General features: G+C 43.5%; 2 protein-coding genes across 2 annotated transcripts; both read left to right on the forward strand.

Moving 5' to 3' along the window:
• The first annotated feature begins 8264 nt into the window (after positions 1 to 8264).
• LOC142929694 (uncharacterized) lies at positions 8265 to 11441 on the forward strand. Its single transcript, XM_076071400.1, has 4 exons — positions 8265 to 8641; positions 9054 to 9137; positions 9821 to 9904; positions 10983 to 11441. The coding sequence occupies exons 1-4, from the start codon at positions 8375 to 8377 to the stop codon at positions 11199 to 11201; spliced, it is 654 nt and encodes a 217-aa protein (XP_075927515.1). The 5' UTR covers positions 8265 to 8374; the 3' UTR covers positions 11202 to 11441.
• Positions 11442 to 11462: 21 nt separating this feature from the next.
• On the forward strand, positions 11463 to 16084 carry LOC142929668 (ubiquitin carboxyl-terminal hydrolase 36-like). Its single transcript, XM_076071373.1, has 11 exons — positions 11463 to 11466; positions 11577 to 11774; positions 11913 to 12023; positions 12359 to 12461; positions 13034 to 13101; positions 14136 to 14206; positions 14369 to 14442; positions 14562 to 14670; positions 15077 to 15220; positions 15708 to 15808; positions 16072 to 16084. The coding sequence occupies exons 1-11, from the start codon at positions 11463 to 11465 to the stop codon at positions 16082 to 16084; spliced, it is 996 nt and encodes a 331-aa protein (XP_075927488.1).
• The last annotated feature ends 5570 nt before the right edge of the window (positions 16085 to 21654 follow it).

Consider the following 21654-nt stretch of genomic DNA (forward strand, 5'->3'; position numbering starts at 1 on the left):
TTCTCTAAAAAAAAATCAAAGCGTATGATCGCGTGTGTGTGTGTGCCATGATGATAATCGGCGGCGATTCCGCGTCCGCTCCACGTTGCAGAGGATTTACGTTTCGATTCCTGCGGACGTCCCGATAATTATACACCTCTGGAGTATCAACTACAATAGATTAGAATGCATTTTTAAACACGCAGTCTGCTTCGCATCCAAGATCCCCGTGGCGTCATTCGCAAGCATGAAGCCATTGTGCGTGCCGACGTTTTTCTCCAAATTTGTGACGTAAAAAAAGTACCTGCGATTGGAATCATGGCAATCATCACCCCCACAGACTGCAAAAACGTGGTAGGACTGGCCTGAAAAAAATTGATTATTGGGTAAACAAGCGTTATGGAAAAACATAATTTCGAGGATGAGTATGATGAACTGTTAGGGATGACCTATTGATGGCGAGGTTCAATCGTCAATGCAGCTGATGAAGAATACGAGTCCAATCCCATCAGATCAGGGAGCTAAGCAGGGTTCAATCTGGATAGGGCTTGTATGGGCGACCACTACTACGCACAAACAGGTGCTATAGGCTGCTGCGGGGCTACGTAAACAATCGTTCTGTACTTCAATGCATCCACGTATATGCTGCCCACCTTTTACTGGTAGGAACGAAGTTGTAACTGAGTGTACCAGCCTGCAATAGATTAATGCGTCCGTCCGTCCGTTCCCTTTCATAAGAAGTGAAATCTCGTGCTGTTGGGTGTCACAATACTTCAACGAAGTCAAATCTCGTGCTGTTGGGTGTCAAATCAGCAAAAGACAGCGCAGAGACTTGATATGTCTTATTGCACCCAACATTTGGAAGTCACATTATCTCACTTGCGAACTTCGCTTTTGGGGCTGTGGCAAATTCACTGACGCCTTTCTCAGTCCCGAATTCCACAGTGCAAGCCCTTCCCACATTCATCCTGCCAGCAGCTTGCGGAACACCCGTCATCCGCGCTGACAGGGCGAAATATTCCTACAAGAGTCCGTGAGAGCTTGAAGAGACCCGAGCTGTCATCTATTAAATGTGACGTGTTCATTATTTTGTATTGTGTGCACAAATCCAGATATTATTATCAAACAAAATAATATCAAACCCAAATGTTAAGGGGTATTAATTTCAAGGGCAAATTTGAGCCTCTTCATGCCATTGTATCTTAAAATTTATTTCAATTAAAATGTATTTCAATAAAAACAAAAATTACGTCTATAGCAAACGCAATTCAATTGATGTCAAAAGTAAGCTCAATTCAATTCAGTGCATTTTAGTGAATAAAATAGGATAAAATAGACGACTCCTTTGTTCATTTCATTCCAAAAGGCATACGAAGTACAGACTACCAGAAATAGCTCACGATTTGGCTATTCTATTCTTATTGACTCAAATTTTGTTTATTTTCCTGGTGACAAATAAATCTACATGGAACCGAGCCAAATATTCTTCGAGTAAATAGACAGCTTTGGTACATTTTCAGCTAATAACATTGAATAAAATGGACGCCCCCTTGAACATTTAGTGAATAAAATTGGATAAAATGGACGACCACTTTGTGCATTTTATTGCAAAAGGCAGAGGAAATATCCCGTGTTGTATATTTTACAAATGGATTTTTTCTGTATACTTAGTTCCTTTCACAACAATGTGCTCACACTTGTGGATTCGGCACTATGAGTTTTTCTCGGTACAAGACATGAACACCATGAGCAACAACGACTTCGAAGACACCGACGGATTTTTGGATGCCACCGTTGAAAAGCTGCTTGCTGAAACAGAGGCCGCATTTGTTGCTGGAACCCTTTACAAAATCGGAGACAAAATCGCAGAGGCCATCGACCCAAAGCCAATCCCAGCAGGCGCCGCAACTGCGCCAACCCCATCCAACATGCAACCACCACCTCAATCGTAGTTTAGTGATCCAAGATAGTATTTCATAGTGGAATAATGAACTATCGAAGACTCTCGAAGCCTTGTCTCTCAGTTTTGTCATGACATATTCAACACAAATTTACAGGTATAAGGCCATAAGCCGGTCATGTTTCGATTTCGAGCAGAAATGCTAATAATCCGGAGTCTAAAGCCCCATACTACCGTATACCGGGAAACAAATCCTCATTTTTTTTAAATGCAATTGTTGTCATTTTTCGGCCCAGCCCTTAACAATTTTATGATACATTGCTCCAAAATGAGCAGATTTCAGTCAATAAGGATTTCACCATTCCATTCCTCTACAGAGGTTAATTTGTCCGAAGAACCCTCAACGATTTTGAGGGCAAAAAAGTGGGAAGACGCTCTCAATTTGCACAATTTTACGTAACAATGTCATAAAATTGCGCAAAATTCCAATGTTCCTACCAGCCCACCCTGCAAGGACCTGTTACCCCGCACTGACCAGTGCGGTGAAGTATGTTCAAACAACCCCCACGCCCCGCGCGGCGCCGAGAGGCGCTCATCCAGTCGTGTGTGGCGTGTCTATCAAAAAATTCGATTCATTTTCTCACCGCTCCCGGCGATTTCTTGCTCCGCCTCCTCGCCAAGCCTCGGGGTCTCTGCGGAGGAGAGCTCCAATAAACTGCTGCTCTCCCCCGGTTCCTCGCCGCCTGCCGGCCCGACCGACTCGGCGGCGCGAGCTCTTGGGTCACGGGCCCGCGGGCACGGCCTTTGAAATCCCCACGAGAGGCCCCTCTCCCGTGCCCGAGATCCGCCTTTGTCTCCTCCATCCCCGTTGGTCGTGTTGCGCTGCTGCGCGACGCGATGGTGGAGCCGTGCCCAGAGGTGCACTCGGCCTCGGGTGCTTTGGGGAAGGATCGAGCTGGCGCGTCGGCGGGTGGCGAGTTGCGCGTTTCGACGGAAGAGACGCTGAAGTCGTCGTTGAAAAAAATATCAGGGTCATTGTTGACGTTGTCGCACTCGCCGGAATGAAGGCTATTGTCGCTGAGCTCGTCATCACCAACACCACCATCATCGTCGTCACGAACTTCACCACTGCGATTTCTTTCAAACTCTGCAACATTCATGATTTTGTCGGCAAAATCAATGTCCTCACCACCACCGTCAGCATCATGACCACGAACATTGACACCATCTTCTTCATCACCACCGCCCACTTCTGCCATCATCATCATCACCGCCACCATCGCATATTCCTTGGAACTTGACCGGCCGCACGGCACGTCTCCCGAATCCGTCTTCTTCCAAAGGGGCCCCCTTGGCTCGTTCCCCCCGGCGGAGGAGACTGCAGCGAGCCGCCAAGAGCCAAACTGACACCTCCCTCCACCACGGGAGCCCCTTTCAAGGCGCCCCACTCTGTTGCGTGCCCGTGCACTCGAGTCGCAAAGCTGTGGTCCGCCGTCAAATCCCCTTGCTCCAGGCTCTCAACCACGGGCGACAGAGGCTTTGGAGAGTCCACCCAGAATCGAACCGCCCTGGGAAACGCGCCGTAGCGAGAGTTCTACAAACACCGGGCCATGGCGTTGTTGTTGTTGTTGCTGCTTGCGGAAAGTAATTTAAAAGTTCGTGAATTAAATCACAAAAAAGACAGGCCTCTTTCGCACGGACTTAAGTCAATGCTTGTGAATCCAAAATGTAATACGCATGAACGGTCGTGATTAAGCTATACTCCTGAAGTATGGGGCATATAATAGTCTGTGCTAATAACAAGTTTTGTTTTTTATCTTGTTTTTGAATCCCGAAACATTTTTGATCGGAGATTGAATTGGGTTAGCTATGTTGTATATGCCCCCCTTTCCATCTTAATATTAACACGTAATTTTTCAATACATATAGATACATATTTCTATTGTTTCTTTTAATTTTAATAATGAATAAAAACACCAAACCAGGCCTCAGCATGGCATGTGGAGGTCATATTTACCTTGACCCACTAACACGATTTTGACGTTCAGAGCCCTCCCAGGGTCAGAGGGAGCAGATAGAGAGCAGAGCGCAGCGGATTGCAATGGGGAGGTTGCGTTAGCCTAGATCTAGTTAAGTCAACAAAGCTAATTGGTTCTGCATTACTATTAAAGTAACTTAAAGTCGGAATTTAACGACAGGGTAGGCTAAAGTTATTGATCTCCACACCCACTTCAATTGAACCCTGCCACAAGCTACGTCAATGTAACCATCACCCGTCTATTAATTTAATATGAAATGTATTCACATATTTTAATAATTTCTATACGACTTGACCCGAAGCCTATAACAATCAGGTTTTCCTAAGTCAACATAAATGCTCTAGCCTCCACCCATACGCAAATAATAAGCAGGGTTAAAGTAAGAGTAGAGAGGAAAAGAAATGCAAGCGCACAGCAAAACTGCAACATAAGCAAAGGGCGATGTTAAACCCAGGGTCGGAGAGAAAGGGAAATCCCGGCCGTCTTTGTATCCCTGCAGCGCGGGGTAGGAGTGTGTATACGCTTGGGGAAACACGAGTCAAACACCGCAACGAGAAGCTGACTCAGACCTTGGATTAATACAGAATCATAACTATGGAACTCAGATGAAATGAAATGTTAACTTAAAACTTTTTAACCATTTCTTTGTGCGTCGGTGAAAGTCGGAGGGAATATCGCCCCTCCCTCCAGGTTGTGCACCCAGACAGAGAGGTGCCTTCGAGACAATTTATAACATTTGATTGTTTTACTTGTGGGTTTTATGGTAGGAGTATGACAACGGAATATACCGTGGGTGATGCACAAGGACACACACTGACACACGTACAGACACACACACGGACACAGATACATACGCACAAATCCTGACACAGCAAAAATCGAAAGAAACCCCGCCTTGTGGGCAGGATCCGAGTGAAGGGATTTTTGGGCATAAAAAGAGAATCCTGAGCATTGAAACCTCAGTTCGACCCGGGGGGGGGTCGGCTCACCAGAGTTCGACCAGTGGGTCGACTCTCGGGAGACAGTTCGACTCGGAGGAGCAACTCGGAAGAGTTCGACCAGGGGGGTCGGAACTCGGGAAGTTCGACTCTGAGGTCGGAACGCGGGGAGTTCGACCAGTGGGTCGGCTCAGGAGCAGTTCCAATCGGGAACGAGAGCAACAGGTCGCCAGCTGGCGAGCTGCAGAGCAGGGGCGGCGAGCAGAAGCCAAAGTGGCCCCGTCGCTACCCACTGACGTTGGCAAGACTCGCAGGGTAGTGAGGCGTCACCTAGTGTGATTTCCAAGAGCTGAAAGACAGAGTATTGCTGATTCTACATTGAGTCCAGCTGCAGAGCGACCGACGCACCAAGCAAGAGCTTCTGCAAACCAGAGCAAGAGCACGTGCGACTTGAGTCATCCAGCAGTGGAGAAAAACCTGTTTTCAGCAAACCAGCAACGAGCACGTTCGAGTTCTCCACCCAGAGAGAGGGAGCGTGCCGATGCAGCTCATCCAACAGCGGAGGGAAACTGCTTCAGCGAACCAGCACGAGCGTGATCGCGCAGCTCATCCAGCAGTGGACAGAGGTGTCCACTGAGCGGAACTGAGAGCGATCAAGCAACTCTCCCCCGTGGACAGAGGCTGGCTGCTGTGTGGAGGAGGGCGGCGATTCGTATGATGCACTCCTACACACCTCACCGCTCTAAAGGGAGCGAGGCTACTTCTCCTACAAGCGATGCCAACTTCAGCGTATGGCAACGCAAAGAATTAATTCCAAACACTGACTATTCAAAACAATTCATATCACTCAAACATACACAGGTCCTTAACCAGAAGCGAACACTCAAGTCCGTGAACCATCTGGCTGTGGAAGCATCGTTCGTGTGATAACAGTCCGTCATTTATAAGTATATTCATAATTTCCCTCTTCAATATTTTGTTTTGGACTGTACTTCTAATCGCATAAGTTACCAACCGATCCATCAATACGAATTAGCCTTGGCACCTTCGCCACGGAGCTACGCTCCCGGGGAGGAATCGTGCTAAACCGATTTTCTGATCATACAATCTTATTCACGAATTAATTAATTAATCTCCCGTGAGATAACACGTTCCGCCGCATACCCTCACACTAAGCCATTTTGGTAATCTTATATTCTGTCCGGTGGATCTGTTGTTACATTTATGCCTTTGGAAATAATAACTGTTTGATTGTCTTTTTATATGAATACCGTTGCATGTTAATCAATCGCCTGTGATAATGTGCTGACCATTTCAAGCATAATGATCGTTCATATTATAATGTATAAGCTTTTGTGTAGCATAGCATTTGCATGTTCTGACTCTCTCACTAACAGCAATCGCTTTATGCGGGGTCCATGTGTTATCAAAGTGAAATCGTACAGTCGTTGATGATACTGTCTTGATACCGTGTGGATACCGTGTTGAAGTTCCGAGATTGAGAGTCACATACATATTATAGTTAAGGTTTAATTAGAAAATAAATTGATTAATACAGAAGTGGTCGTGTGATTCTTTCCTGAAGTTTTTGCATAAGATCTGTATCCTGCGACGAGATATGAACTCGGGAACCTAAACTATAAACACACCAATCCACACTCATTAAACTAAAGCGAACGATGTGAACATGGGACCTAAAATATGAACACTCGGGGAGTGTTAAAGCGAGAATCATTGTATTATGCTGATCAATAATACGAAGTTAGACAACGAGGCCGAATTGACACTAGGGTAACTGCACACGATTGATTGCGTTATCCTGATTGATAACCCCACCTCGTCAACGAGGCGGGGACCTGATTATCATAAAGGCTATCATTAACACAACCACACCCACTCGTATAAATTAATACGATCACCTCTCTAATTAGCATAGTTATATGCATAATTACACGAATTAACATAATTTTGGATTAATTATGCAAATTTCGAATTTCATTTAATTTTAATTATTTGTCATCAATTTTCACACACCCACATATACAACAGCTACATTTCAGCAGGGTCAACCTGAAGCGCTGCATTAATTTAAACCCCGTGCTGAATACTTGAAAAAATTACATTGTGCGACTGAAGCCGACGTGAAGCAGGCTAAGCCCTCATATATGTAGATTTGATTAACATTCGTGATTGTACCGTCTCAGATTCCCAAACCCCACCCATTGATCTTCTCCAGTCAAAATTGTACTTTATTGGTAACAGAGCACTTTAATTCACATTGATATCACTGCACATGAATCAAGTGTTGTGACTCGTATCTGCAACAATTGGACAAAAATCGAGACAGGTGAGCTCATTAAACCTCAATGAGTAATTAAATACGTTATTGAATATTAGAAAATACACTAATTAGAGCAAAGTTGACAAGCACTGATGCCCAACACACACCTGTTATCCCAGAGCTTGAGCAGGTGTGTTGCCAATCAGACAGCGTTAGTTGCTTAGCATGTCACAAGTGCAGAACAATTTGAATTGGGAGTAAATTAATAAAAGTGGAATTTTGGGAAACCTGTAATGTACCGCAAGGTGTCCTCCATGCCAGGATGGAATTCTTGCTAGAGTGGATTCTGGTGTTTAATGCTAAGTGAAACCTAACGCATACAGTGGGCTGTGTGTGATGTTATGCTTCTAATGCAGGCAAGCAATAGCTCTGTTAATTAGCACCAAGGAAAGCTATTTGAGCAACAAATGCAGTTAAATTTTGATTTAAAGCTTTCGTGACTATGCAGGGATTCATATTCTTGGTTCTTTCGGTAAAGTCACGTAGAAGGGAAACAATAAAATAATAAAAATATATAGCAATAAAATTCTCACGACGTTTCGACTGCAACACAAGTAATCAACATTAGGTGTGAAAAGCACAACAAGAAAATGCAGTTAAATTTTGATTTAAAGCTTTCGTGGCTGCAGGGATTCATATTCTTGGTTCTTTCGGTAAAGTCACGTAGAAGGGAAACAATAAATTAATAAAATAATAAATATATATATAAAACAATAAAATTCTCACGACGTTTCGACTGCAACACAAGCAATCATCATCAAATTTTCTTGTTGTGGTTTTAACACCTGATGATGATTGCTTGTGTTGCAGTGGAAACGTCGTGAGAATTGTATTGTTTTATGTTTTTATTATTTTATTGTTTCCCTTCTACGTGACTTTACCGAAAGAACTAAGATTAAAAATGCAGTTGTGTGGCGTCGGTGTAGTCGGGAGTCTGTGACGTCATGTGACACTTGTCATAAGGTGTCTTATTGAAACGTCACTGCAGTCCGGCGCGTGACGTCAAGTGACACTCCTCATAAGGTGTCGTATTGTAACGTCACTGCAGTCCGGCGTGTGACGTCACATCCTACAGGCTCTTCGGATTTCTTGGGAAGCAGAGGTGTCTTCACTTGCCCTCTGGCGTTCTCGTGATAAAAATTTTTGGAAAGTTTCGGTGCTCTGGCACATTGGTGGCATGGCCACCATGAAGAAAGGTGTAAAGAAATTATTCAGAAAGTTTTTCAAAAAGCTATGCTGCTGTTGCCGAAGCAGTTCTGATGATGAGGACACCTATGCTGGGACCTCGCTGGGCAGTCCTGCTACGGTTCGCAAGGGCAGCCCTCTTTCGAGTCTGGTGAGCAGCCGTTCCAGTGAGAGCGTTTTTCAGAGCTGCAACACCAGTTTAACGTCAACGAGTCAGGAGGCATCAATCGTTGGACACAAGGAAAATGATCTGACTAAGGTAAGGGCAGTAAGATCTGCTGCAGAGAGGGAGATGACTCACAGCGGGTGACTGGGCACATCTAACAGAGTCTGTGCTAATAACTAGAAACATTCAATAATTCGTTTTTATTTGGAGAACGAAACATTGCAGTTAAGAGGTTCATTTGGTTTACCTATATATGGACAGGGTACGCCTGAAGCACTACAACAGAGTGTGACGCTAAAGCCGACATAAAGCAGGCTCACGTTGTTGAAAGCCTCAACAACAGTTTGAGACTGAAAGTGAGGAGACATCATCATCATCTGATGGACAGAAGTCAGATTCGTTGAATCAGATTAAAAAAGATGCAGTCCTCTTTCGAGTCTTTTGAAAGCTGCAACACCAGTTTAAAGTCGTGATGCATGTTGAACATCTTTCGCACCGTACCTAGGCAAACGTGCTGATCGGAGATGCGGGGAAGGACGGTGAGGAGACATCATCATCTGATGAAAGCAATGCAGATCATCTGACTAAGGTAAGGGAGGCTGTAGGAGCAACAAAGAGGGAGGATAAATCACAGCGGGTGACTGGGTACATCTAACAGAGTCTGCTAATAACTAGAAACATTCAATAACAATTTCTTTGTTATTTGGAGAACGAAAAATATCAATTCAGAGGTTCATTTGGTTTACCTATATATATGGACAGGGTACGCCTGAAGCACTACATTAATTTAAAAGTCGTACTAACTACCTAAAAACTACGCTGAGCCAAGTGATAATCTTCCCACAGAGTATGACGCTAAAGCCGACATGAAGCAGGCTCACGGTCTTAGTTCTTTCGGTAAAGTCACGTTGAAGGGAAACAACAAAATAATAAAATATATAAAGCAATAAAAATTATCACGTTTCGACCATAACACAAACGGTCGTCTTCAGGTGTGTTGGTTTGCATGAATTTATTTAAAAACGGTGAATTTTATCCATTTATTTATTTCTTTAAAACCCCGTTGGCGCCACGCGCAACGATTTGGCAGTTTATCGTTACTGCAGTCACGATAGCTTTAAATCAAAATTTCAGGCTCACGTTGTTGAAAGCTTCAACAGTTTGAGTCAGAAAGTGAGGAAAAAAACGGCAGCCCCCTTTCGAGTCTTTTGAAAGCTGCAACACCAGTTTAAAGTCGTGATGCATGTTGAACTTCTTTTGCACCGTACCTAGGCAAACGTGTTGCTCGGAGGTGCGGGGAAGGACGGTGAGGAGACATCATCATCTGAAGAAAGCAATGCAGATCATCTGACTAAGGTAAGGGAGGCTGTAGGAGCAGCAAAGAGGGAGGATAAATCACAGTAGGTGATTAGGCAAAATTCAATTATCACGTATGCTTTCGTGACCAAAATCATCCATAATACCGTTTTGTCCTTTCTTTTTTTTCTTTTGGGTTAGATTACCGGCGAAACGTCGTACTCGGATTGTAAATGTTGTGGCTTGGCTCTCCAACACACCGGTGTGCTGTACTCGTAACGAATTGGCACGATCTGTTTAAGTGGTAAACCTTACAAATTGGCTGTGTCGGATTGTGGCCGGTTTAACGAAACATTTATATATTTACACGATCTAACAAGAAGAAAACCTGTAGTATAGATCAGTATTGATAAAATTAAGGTAAAAAATTAAAGTTTACGTTGCAAAACTTGCAAATAAGACCAGTCCACACGTAAAGGTGCAGCCTTGAAATTGTTTGATCATACGATTGCTCGCGGTTGGGTTTGCACGAGAGGAAACTCACCTTCTACACCCACCAAACATCTTGGAAAATGTGGGAGCACCCACACCTGACCCCACAACACACATGGCTTGTCCATCGACTACCTGTGGTGTCCCTATTTATACTGCTGGGTGAATAAAGGTGGGAAGGATGTATTTCTACTGACATGCCAGGAAATTGTGGCACCAAATTCCGTACGATAACACCAGATTGCTAACCGTTGCATGAATAGCACATTAAGCCATTTGAGTATTTAAAATATGCATGATTTCCAATTTCACGCACTGCAAGAATGGGGAGGGCGTATGAAGGGATGTATACCCGTATGGGAATGTGTGTCCATATGGGTCTGTATTTGCGCTCAAGTGATATCACATGCATCTTTTTAACGTAACGTCTTCAGAATATCACTAAGGAGAATTTAGACAGAGTATGTTTTTGTCCAACTTCTTTGGAAACAAAGATAGATCCTGGTATCTAAAAGCAGAGTCTCCATTATTAGATTGGCTTGCCATGTTGTTCGAAATAAGAATCCGCACTTAGCAGTTTGAGCAATGCTGCAGTGTAGTGGCGATGCGTGTCTGTGACTTAAGGCTGCTTTTACTGCTGCCGTAGCAGGAGGCCAAGAGTATTCAACAGGCAGAAGCGGACACCATCTCCAGCATCGTCGTCAAGGATGAGGCATCCACATCACCCCCGGCGGTGTCAGCAGCAGATGACAAGGGGCTGGAGATCCAACACAGCACCGTTCCATCCGCCGTGTCTTTCGTGACCGAGTCCAGCACGACTGGGCTGCACAAACCTAATGCGGGAGGTAAGTGTTTGCTGGCGTGACCCTGTCCCTCCGATTAGTATGGATGGCGACGCACGGTGTGAAAGAAGTTCAACGTGCACACATACGTACACTTTGATATCTCGTCACGCTGCTGTGGTTGTCTAGCCATTGCTGTCGATGTAAAACTTACAGGCTGAAGATGCTCTTCAGGCAATTCTGATTACTAGTGCTGAACACTTCAAAAACATTTAATACATTTGCATCTCGCCAGCTGGTGAAGAGGATTGTGTCTACCTAACAGCACCACAAAAAATGCCAGCATGGGTACAGGCTAAGACACCCAATTTGTAAACCATTCCCTTCAGTAGTGCTGTGAGTTATAATAAAAGTGCTGTGAACGTTAATGATGTGTTTCCATCATGTCATGTGTGCAGATGAGGACAGCATTCCATCTTTAGAATTCACAACACCTGCAACAGACAACTTAGTTCTCAAGTGGCAGGAGGATCTACATGAGGGTGCTGGGCTCAACAACCTCGGGAATACGTGTTTCGTGAATGCCAGCCTGCAGGGCCTCACGTACACGGCGCCGCTGGCAAACTTTTTGCTTTACAGCGATCACTCATGGACCTGTGAGTTCTCCCAAGATATTTTGCATTCGAGACGAGCTACAATCGAGTGTTGTGTAGATTACCTGGCTGTGCGCGGCTGGGCAATTTGTGCGATTGGTTTGTATTTTCACTGTGTGTCACCCCTGCCCCTCTTCACAGGCAAACAGACTGAGTTTTGCATGATGTGTCTGTTGGAGAAACACGTCTTCAACACCTTCATGAATCGGGGCATGGCCATCGATCCCATCGACATAGTTCTCAATTTCAAAAGTAAGTTCCAGCACAATTCCCAAGTGTCTTTGACGTTGAAACATCGGTCATCTCAAGATCTCCTGAAAGGGCAGTTTGAATCAGTTTTTGTATACAATATCGAACAGAAAATTACTCGTTTTGGTCAGCACTGATTTTACAACTCCAATGCATCGGATGTTCTTCCGGTCCTGCATTACTCTCTTGATGCTCGTTCTAAACACTGCCAGCCATACCCAGTTCTGTGATTAACCCACAAATCTTCCAACTTAGTTGATGAGGGACTTTATAAGCTATATACTGTGCCAGCAACTGTGTGACCACATCATCTGTGACCTCTGTCCATTTCCACACAGACATCGGCGAGGACCTGTGTTTTGGCAGGCAGGAAGATGCGCATGTCTTTCTGAGTTACGTGATAGATACGCTGCACCAATCCTGCCTCTTCAACCAAAGCCAGTAAGTACTGCATGCCCCAGCAAACTCCATAAATAGTTGCACAATACCAGCACATGGATGCCTGGATTGTTCAGAAAAAAATATGTTCTCAGGATAACCAGGCTACAGTCTACATTATTGACTGCCAATACGCTCACCAAGCTTAAAAACCAGGCTACAGTCTACATTATAGACTGGCAGTACGCTCACTCCGATTAAGAACCAGTCTACATTAGTGGTTTTTTTGTTTTTTTAATTGTATATTTTATTATTCATATTTGCATTCACTTTATTTTAATTATTATTTAACAAATACACTAAATGCATGTTTCTAAATATGGAGGGAAAAATCGGTGGGCTCGTATAAAAAAAAAATACACGCAACCACAGGGAGAGAATGCAAACTGCAAATTTACAGGCGTCAGCATTGGGATCAAACCCATGACCTGTATAGCTGGCGAGGTAGTTAAGACATTGCCACTTCAGCGAGTTAATACTAGTAGGGAAAAACATGTAACTCTCCCGAGTGTTCATCTCGTAAAGACATTGCCTCTGGAGTAGCTGTCTGTGTGTTTCATTGCGTGTTTTTCCAGGCTGAATATTGACATGGAGACCCCAACATTGATCCACCAGATCTTCAGGGGGTACCTGAAATCGAGAGGTAGGTACCTGTGCCCCTTCTGGAAACATTCACCCTTTAAGTAGTGATTTCACCCAATTTCACAATCCATACTGGGCTATGCAAGCTCTCGCATGCAACCTTATATTCTCTGTAGATGTAAAAAAAAACACGTACACAAGGACATAAGCACACATGCACAAAATATGCATTCCCTTTCCCGTTTCTCTTTCATTGTTTACAAGTTATATCATTCACTCTACTCCCATTCCTGTGGAGTTCTCTAGGTTAAAAGGGGTTGCATCAACTATACGAACATCTTTTGATTTAAAGCTTTCGTGACTGCAGGGATTCATATTCTTGGTTCTTTCGGTAAAGTCACCACGTAGAAGGGAAACTATAAAATAATAAAAATATAATACAATATACGAACATCATTAACTGGATTGTGCTAATGCTTATTTCTTTGACCACGCTGCGACGAGGCTACCCAACATGCAATCTGCCAGCAACATTTTAAACTTTAACATTGAATACAAATTAGTTTATGTCATCATTCATGTGACAATTTTAGCAGACCATCCCGATCATCATTGACTACACAAGTGAGAAAAGATGCCGAATACGGAAATAGATTTCACATGCTTATTACGCAAGAGTTTATCAAAGGTTTCTGTACGCCAAATGTAATTTCTCATCAGGCCACGTGGTGTACAGTGCAGTATCCAACTCGTAGCCCACCCTATGTTTCTGGCTTCTGTGCTATGAATAAAGATCACTCCTTAAAATGTCACCAATTGCATATTTTTCCTTGTAAGGCAGTGCTATTGACGAATGTGTTGAGTACCTGTGATTTATGTTAGGGCACCACTGCCAACACAGTATCAACAATAAATGTATTTAGTAGCCATTGCTGCTTTCACCAAATATGTTTTTAAATAACAATTATAGTCGCATCTGGGTTGGTGGTATTTGAACATTTTCATGATATTAGGCAGTTAACGTGTGAATACTTTTGATGATTATGCAATGTGCAGCAGTAATATTGTATGTTTTCATATTATGTGTTTTCACAGTTGAGTGCACGCAGTGCTTCAGCATCTCAGACACGTTGGACTCTTGCCTTGACATCTCTCTTAATATCAACGTAAGAATTGGGAAGGCTGCAGCCTGATGTCGATTTTTTTGTCATTCATTATATTTATGTACCACAACCAGTTGACTGCAGAGAGCCACTTAGCTCATTATTTTCTGAATTTCTATTCAAAGTAATAATTTTCCATGATTGTGCTTTCTTGGCTTTTGACAGAAATCCCTGGATCTGGTGAAGGCTTTGTATGAATTCACAAAGACCGAGAATCTTTCAGAATACAGATGTGGAATGTGAGTATGCAATCTTCCATCGTGCACCTTTAAACGTTCGTGTATATCCCCATTTATACAGTGTGTGATGAAACACGCACCTCGTCCGTAAACTAACGTTGCTATTGTCTGGCAAACAGGTGCTCACGCGTGGGGAAATCAACAAAGAGAGTGAGCCTGCACGTGGTGCCCAATGTGCTTATCGTCACCATTAAGCGATACGATGAGTTTGGGCACAAAATCGACAGGGTGAATTTTACTTCCTGCACAGAATGCAAACTGATATTCAGATATATTTTGTATTCAACGTTTTTTGTCATTTGGACGTATTGGCGGTACACCGGTGCAGCATGACACACCGGTCCTCATAAAACAGTAGAACATCAAAATGTGAACCGACACTCATCTGCCGACTGCTTTGAGATCACGATAAATTATTTTGACGCAGCCCCACAAAATTTCCTGAAATGGGTTGGGAATCGCTGGAAAATATATCATCGTGAAAAATGTGATTTTAGTTTTTTATATATACGGTGCACCAGTGTACCGCCAATACGTTAATTTGCTCCCTTCTTCTGCCCCTGCTTAGCCAGCTCCCTATTTTCCTCTCTTTTAATGCTTGGCCCATCACTGTCTCCTCCCTCATCCCTTGTAGGAGTTCCTCTTCCCTGAAAAACTCGACATACGGCCGTTCATGTCTAGTCAGGTTGTGCAAGAGTCGCAACTTTATTCACTCTACTCGGTGATTGTGCACCACGGGACCACCACCAATAGCGGCCACTACTACTCGTACAACAAGGTGATGTTCTGCATGATAAACAAAAAAACAAATATCCCCCATATAGCCTTACCCGACTGTTGGGGCAAGTGCTGTTCATGAGCACCTGTCAAAGCCAGAATGACACACGCGGGGGTGGGTGGCCAGCACTACACCCGGCCGCCTTTGTCCCCTGAGTGGTAATTTTTACATATTGCACCATGTGTTAATTTGAGGCTGAGTGGACCGAGGGAACGAGGCCCAGGACCAGTTGAGATAATCGTCACTGGTGTTACGTCGTAAGCGGGAATCGACCTCTGGTTGCCGGGTTCGTAGTGCAATGTGCTAACCGCTACGCTACTGTTTCCCACTATGATAATACATACACACACACGAAGCATATGAGTACACGTGTTAACTTCCATATAATATTCCACTTTCATGATCTGTCACTATGGCTGGCTTTTAAATGAGTCAGGTGCAATTGGGTAATGATCGTAATTAAGTGTACATGTATTTTTTCCTTCAGGTCAGCAATGGCAGCTGGTTCAGAATGGACGATGCTGACGTGGAGCCAGTCGCCAAGTCAGAGGTTCTTCAAGACCAGGCCTACATCCTCTTCTATATGAGGTAAGTTGTACTCATGATGTATTTTCACAAACCATAAAACCTCAAACTGGAGAATTTACCCTAAGTCAAACAGTGTTGTCTGACAGTGTTGTACGCACTCTTACTCGGCCCACAATTATATTTTGAAGGTGGTTACCACGTGAGTTATCAGCCATTTTCGGTGCAATTCATTTCTCTAGGTAGTTTCAATGACAGGCAGTTTTCTGTGGTGTCCTGTTGGCCAGTGGAATAATTGTGATGGTGATGATGTGTGCTATGTGTAGGTCACCAGAGTAGAATGCCATCCCAGTGGACATCGAGGACTCTCAGTCTTCAAACTGGGTGGCATCAAGAACACACAGAGAGCTCCGAAGTGCTCGGACTACACAAAGGACACTCAAGGAAGAAAGAAGACGAGCCGGAGACACACTGCATACACACACGCGCACCTTAGCAGACACATTGGAGACTTAGAGATTTAGACTGATATCAGATGCTCCCTCCTTACAGGCAATCCCCGGGTTACGGAAGCGTTAGGTTCCCGAGGAAGATCCGCAACCTGAATTTTCCGTATGTCGGAAACTCAACAATTTCCCCCAAATCTAGATAAAATCCCATAGCCGGAAATAGTTGTGCCTCCCGTACCGTTTTCTTTAATTACTGTAGTTTCATCCCTATAATCCGGGGACTGCCTGTAGCTAGTTTTCAATCCTAACCCACCTAGTGAGCGATAATGGTCTAGGTTTCTCAAAAGGAAGGACATTAATAAACATCTGATATGATGGGATAACTTTCACAAACATTTGTTTAGATTTTCTTTGGTTCTTTCGGTAAAGTCACGTAGAATGAGAATAAAAGAATAAATTGATAAAATAAAATAACACAATAATATTCTCACGACGTTTCGGCCACAACACAAGCGGCCTTCATCAGGTGAAGGGAGCGAGACTGTCTGGTAGGACAGCGCTGGAGTGAGAGAGCCACGTTCAGATCACGGCTTTTAAGCTGTGTGAGAGGAACAAAGAGCCTTGACGAAGGAATTAGCATAAAATTTAGCATTGAAAAGGCTGAATGATTAGCTTGTGACTGGTCACAGAAATAGCTATGTTAAAAGTTAAAGCATACACATCCGCAGAGGCACCCATTGTTAAAAGGAATTAGCATAGAATTTAGCATTGAAATAGCTAAATTAAGGCATTCGCTTGTAACTGCTACAGAAATAGTTACGTTGAAGTCAGAGCATACACATTCACCGAGGCACTTAGTACAAATCAAAACAGGAGAATTTAGCATTGAAATAACTAGGCGAATTTAGCATTGAAATAACTGGGTGATTTGCTGGTGACTGGTCACAGAAATGACTACACATCTGAGCTATTCACAGTACTATATAGTGAACCAATAAAAATTAAAATATAAATTACCTTCATGTTATCAATAAACTCTATATTCTCCAATCAGCTAAGCTACCAACCATAAGTCGTTATATATCACAATGCTATATGGCGAAAAAATGGGTGGATTCTTACCCTCAAATTTCCGTACCACGGATAGCTACGGGCCCCGTTCAGACGGACGAGTTCGTCCATGGTCGGAACAGAGGAGGGGGAGAGAGACAGCTGCGAAGCCCTAGTATACTCCATGTTGTAAACCATACCATTAACCGTGGTGTGAGAGGTATTAAGAGGCAATGCTGGCGAAAGAGCTGCGGTCTGAAGGTCATTGTAAAATTACAATTAATTAAGAACAGAAATGATTTAACACATCTTTCCAGTGGTTACTAAGCCTGAATCCATCTTCTCGGTTGAAATTGTCTCTGTGCTTGTATATGTGAATGGCCTCATGAACGAATCTCTCATGGTAGCCAGTTGGTTTGCAAAGAACCTCCGTCTTGGAGAAGTCAATGTCATGTGAGCCCACTGAATTGTAACAGTGATCTGCCACGGCCGAGGAGTTCGTCTTACCGTGTTTCAAGTCTGCTTTATGTTCGCGGATGCGGTCCGAGATATGTCTTTTGGTTTCTCCAATGTAGCTACTACCACAGAGGCACTTTAGTTTGTAAACGCCCGGGTACTGTATGTCTGGAAGAGCATCTTTTACAGATGGAACTAAATCACGGATTTTGTGTACTGTGTTGAATCGGACCTGGATTTTGTGTTTATTCAGGATTTTGGAGATCTTTTTAGTGACCCCTGCAATGTAGGGTAAGGTGATGGTTTTGAGTGGCTCCACAAGAGGATCCTTCTTCATGACTGGAGTGATGGCTTTGCGGATTGTGTAGTCGGAGTAGCCATTAGCCCTGAGAGCCTGGTGTACGTGCTTGAGTTCACTGGTAATGTGTTCCTGGTCGGAAATGCATTGGGCTCTATGGTATAGAGTCTTGATGAGGCAGTTCTTCTGGGATGGATGGTGGTGGGAATCCGGTTTCAAGTAAGCATCTGTATGGGTAGCTTTCCTGTAGACAGAGTGGCTCATTGAACCATCATGTCTCCTTTTAATTAAGACATCCAGAAAGGGTAGTTTGCCATCTTTTTCGACCTCCATGGTAAATCTGATGGCTGGGTGTATGGAATTGATGTGGTCGCGGAATTGGTCTAGAGCAGGCTGGCCATGTGGCCAGATGACAAAGGTGTCATCAACGTACCTCTTCCATAAGGTCGGGCGTAGAGTGGCAGTCTGGATGGCGTCAGTTTCAAATTTTTCCATGAATACGTTGGCTACAACCGGAGATAGGGGGGAGCCCATTGGGGTGCCCTCAGTTTGTTTGTAGAAAGTTCCATTCCAGGTGAAGTATGTGTTGGTTAAGCAATGTCTCACCAGGGGGGGTACATCAGTATGCAGTCCTTGATGAACCAGGTCTTCAATGATAGCGATGGTGTCAGGTACCGGGACTTTGGTGAACAAGGACACCACATCAAAACTGACAAGCAGGTCGTTTGGGGACAGGGAAATGTCTTTGATTGTCGATACCAGGTGAGTAGAATTTAGTACCGCAGAGGTGGTTTTTCCAGTGAAAGGTCGCAGTATATCAGCCAGAAAACGTGCCAGTTTGTAGGTGGGGGAGCTGATAGTAGAGACGATGGGACGAAGGGGTGTATCTTCTTTGTGTATCTTTGGAAGGCCATATAATCTTGGTGGTCTGGCAGCAGAGGGTTTCAACAAGAACTGTTTGTTCTCATCAATTAATGCTGTTGAATCGGCCGTGGCAGATCACTGTTACAATTCAGTGGGCTCACATGACATTGACTTCTCCAAGACGGAGGTTCTTTGCAAACCAACTGGCTACCATGAGAGATTCGTTCATGAGGCCATTCACATATACAAGCACAGAGACAATTTCAACCGAGAAGATGGATTCAGGCTTAGTAACCACTGGAAAGATGTGTTAAATCATTTCTGTTCTTAATTAATTGTAATTTTACGATGACCTTCAGACCGCAGCTCTTTCGCCAGCATTGCCTCTTAATACCTCTCACACCACGGTTAATGGTATGGTTTACAACATGGAGTATACTAGGGCTTCGCAGCTGTCTCTCTCCCCCTCCTCTGTTCCGACCATGGACGAACTCGTCCGTCTGAACGGGGCCCGTAGCTATCCGTGGTACGGAAATTTGAGGGTAAGAATCCACCCATTTTTTCGCCATATAGCATTGTGATATATAACGACTTATGGTTGGTAGCTTAGCTGATTGGAGAATATAGAGTTTATTGATAACATGAAGGTAATTTATATTTTAATTTTTATTGGTTCACTATATAGTACTGTGAATAGCTCAGATGTGTAGTCATTTCTGTGACCAGTCACCAGCAAATCACCCAGTTATTTCAATGCTAAATTCGCCTAGTTATTTCAATGCTAAATTCTCCTGTTTTGATTTGTACTAAGTGCCTCGGTGAATGTGTATGCTCTGACTTCAACGTAACTATTTCTGTAGCAGTTACAAGCGAATGCCTTAATTTAGCTATTTCAATGCTAAATTCTATGCTAATTCCTTTTAACAATGGGTGCCTCTGCGGATGTGTATGCTTTAACTTTTAACATAGCTATTTCTGTGACCAGTCACAAGCTAATCATTCAGCCTTTTCAATGCTAAATTTTATGCTAATTCCTTCGTCAAGGCTCTTTGTTCCTCTCACACAGCTTAAAAGCCGTGATCTGAACGTGGCTCTCTCACTCCAGCGCTGTTCTACCAGACAGTCTCGCTCCCTTCACCTGATGAAGGCCGCTTGTGTTGTGGCCGAAACGTCGTGAGAATATTATTGTGTTATTTTATTTTATCAAATTATTCTTTTATTCTCATTCTACGTGACTTTACCGAAAGAACCAAAGAAGATGAATCATTGCAGTCACGAAAGCTGTAAATCGAAATTTGTTTAGATTATTGATTATTTTGCTGTAATAAATTTCTATAAGATAAACCAGTTTATATTCTTAGTTTTTTCGGTAAAAAACAATTGTTTTATATATATTTTGTTATTTTGTTGTTTCTCTTCAACGTGACTTTACCGAAAAAACTATATATATAAAACAATTGTTTTATATATATTTTGTTATTTTGTTGTTTCTCTTCAACGTGACTTTACCGAAAAAACTAAGAATATGAATTACTGCAGTCACGAAAGCTTTAAATCAAAATATAAACCAGTTTATTAAGCTATCATTTGTTGCCAGGTTGCTGCTGAATGAGAGGCTCATAGCTCAGTATGCTTTACCTGGTAGGATAAAACATAGTTTAGTATTATTTGTATATATTTGCTATACTTTTCACTGTCAAGTTTTTGTGTTGTGTTGTATTATTCTCACCTGCCCCGACTGGACATCTGTGAAAAAGAGGTTTATAGCTCATCGGATTCCTGCTGTATAAATAAATATTCTGATGAGCGTTAACGGAAAGGTTTTGTTTGTCCCAACATAGTCTACCATGTGGCTGTCATGAGTAACCATCTGTTTTTTGTTGCACCGAAATTATCTGAAGCTACATGTTGTGTAGACTCGGTGTTTGTGTAGATGTGATAGTTTTAAAGATGGTATGCTAGGATTTTAAGTCTTGCCGGTATGTTGTCTATGTATTGGTGCCATGTCATTGCGCTTGAGCGTTTCCAACAGCACTGCCTCCATCAAATCCAGGGGATCAAGTGCAAGTGTCCTCCATGCTGACACCACCAGCATTGAAGCAATACTTCTAAAAAAACAACTCTGATGGACTGGCCACTGCTTCCGCGTACCTGAGAACTGCCTTCCCCACCAGATCCTTTTCTCCCAGCTCTCTAATGGGCAGCGGACGAGGGGAGGACAAAGTAAGCAGTTCAAGGACACCCTCAAGTCCTCCCTGAAGTACAGAAACATCAGGCTTCGAGATTCGACGGAGTAGGCTGCCGCCCACCTTGGGTGGCGCTGCTGCATCCACCAGGCGACGGCCCACTGAGACCCAACGTCTTGATGCCGAATCGCTGCCAAATAACAACAGAAAAGGAAGCTAACCCAGCATTGTGGCTCCCACTTCTATCTGGGACCACGTGACCCCAAAGCTCAAAGATCTGCAGATCGTGAATTGGACTCCTCAGCCACCTCAAGATCTGATGGGTGTCATCCTCGAACCCCAAGGGGCTGCCGCCGATGAAGACGAAGTCCACACCATCTCCGCATGCACCCATTGTCCACCAAACATGCGGGCAGGCCATCTCTTATATAACCTCTAACCAAATATTACAGATAACCAAATATTATAAGCAACATTGATGGAAATGTGCACAATTAGAGCAGCTCACTTGATCAAAGTTCAACCAATGATCGTCTCGACAATATTTGCTTAATTTGCAACTTTGCTCATGGAATTAAAATGCAAGATAAATTACATCCATAATAG

The sequence above is a fragment of the Petromyzon marinus genome, chromosome 33, assembly GCF_048934315.1.
Source record: "Petromyzon marinus isolate PM22_M1 ecotype Great Lakes invasive population chromosome 33, UKy_Petmar_22M1.pri1.0, whole genome shotgun sequence".
Lineage (NCBI taxonomy): Eukaryota > Metazoa > Chordata > Hyperoartia > Petromyzontiformes > Petromyzontidae > Petromyzon > Petromyzon marinus.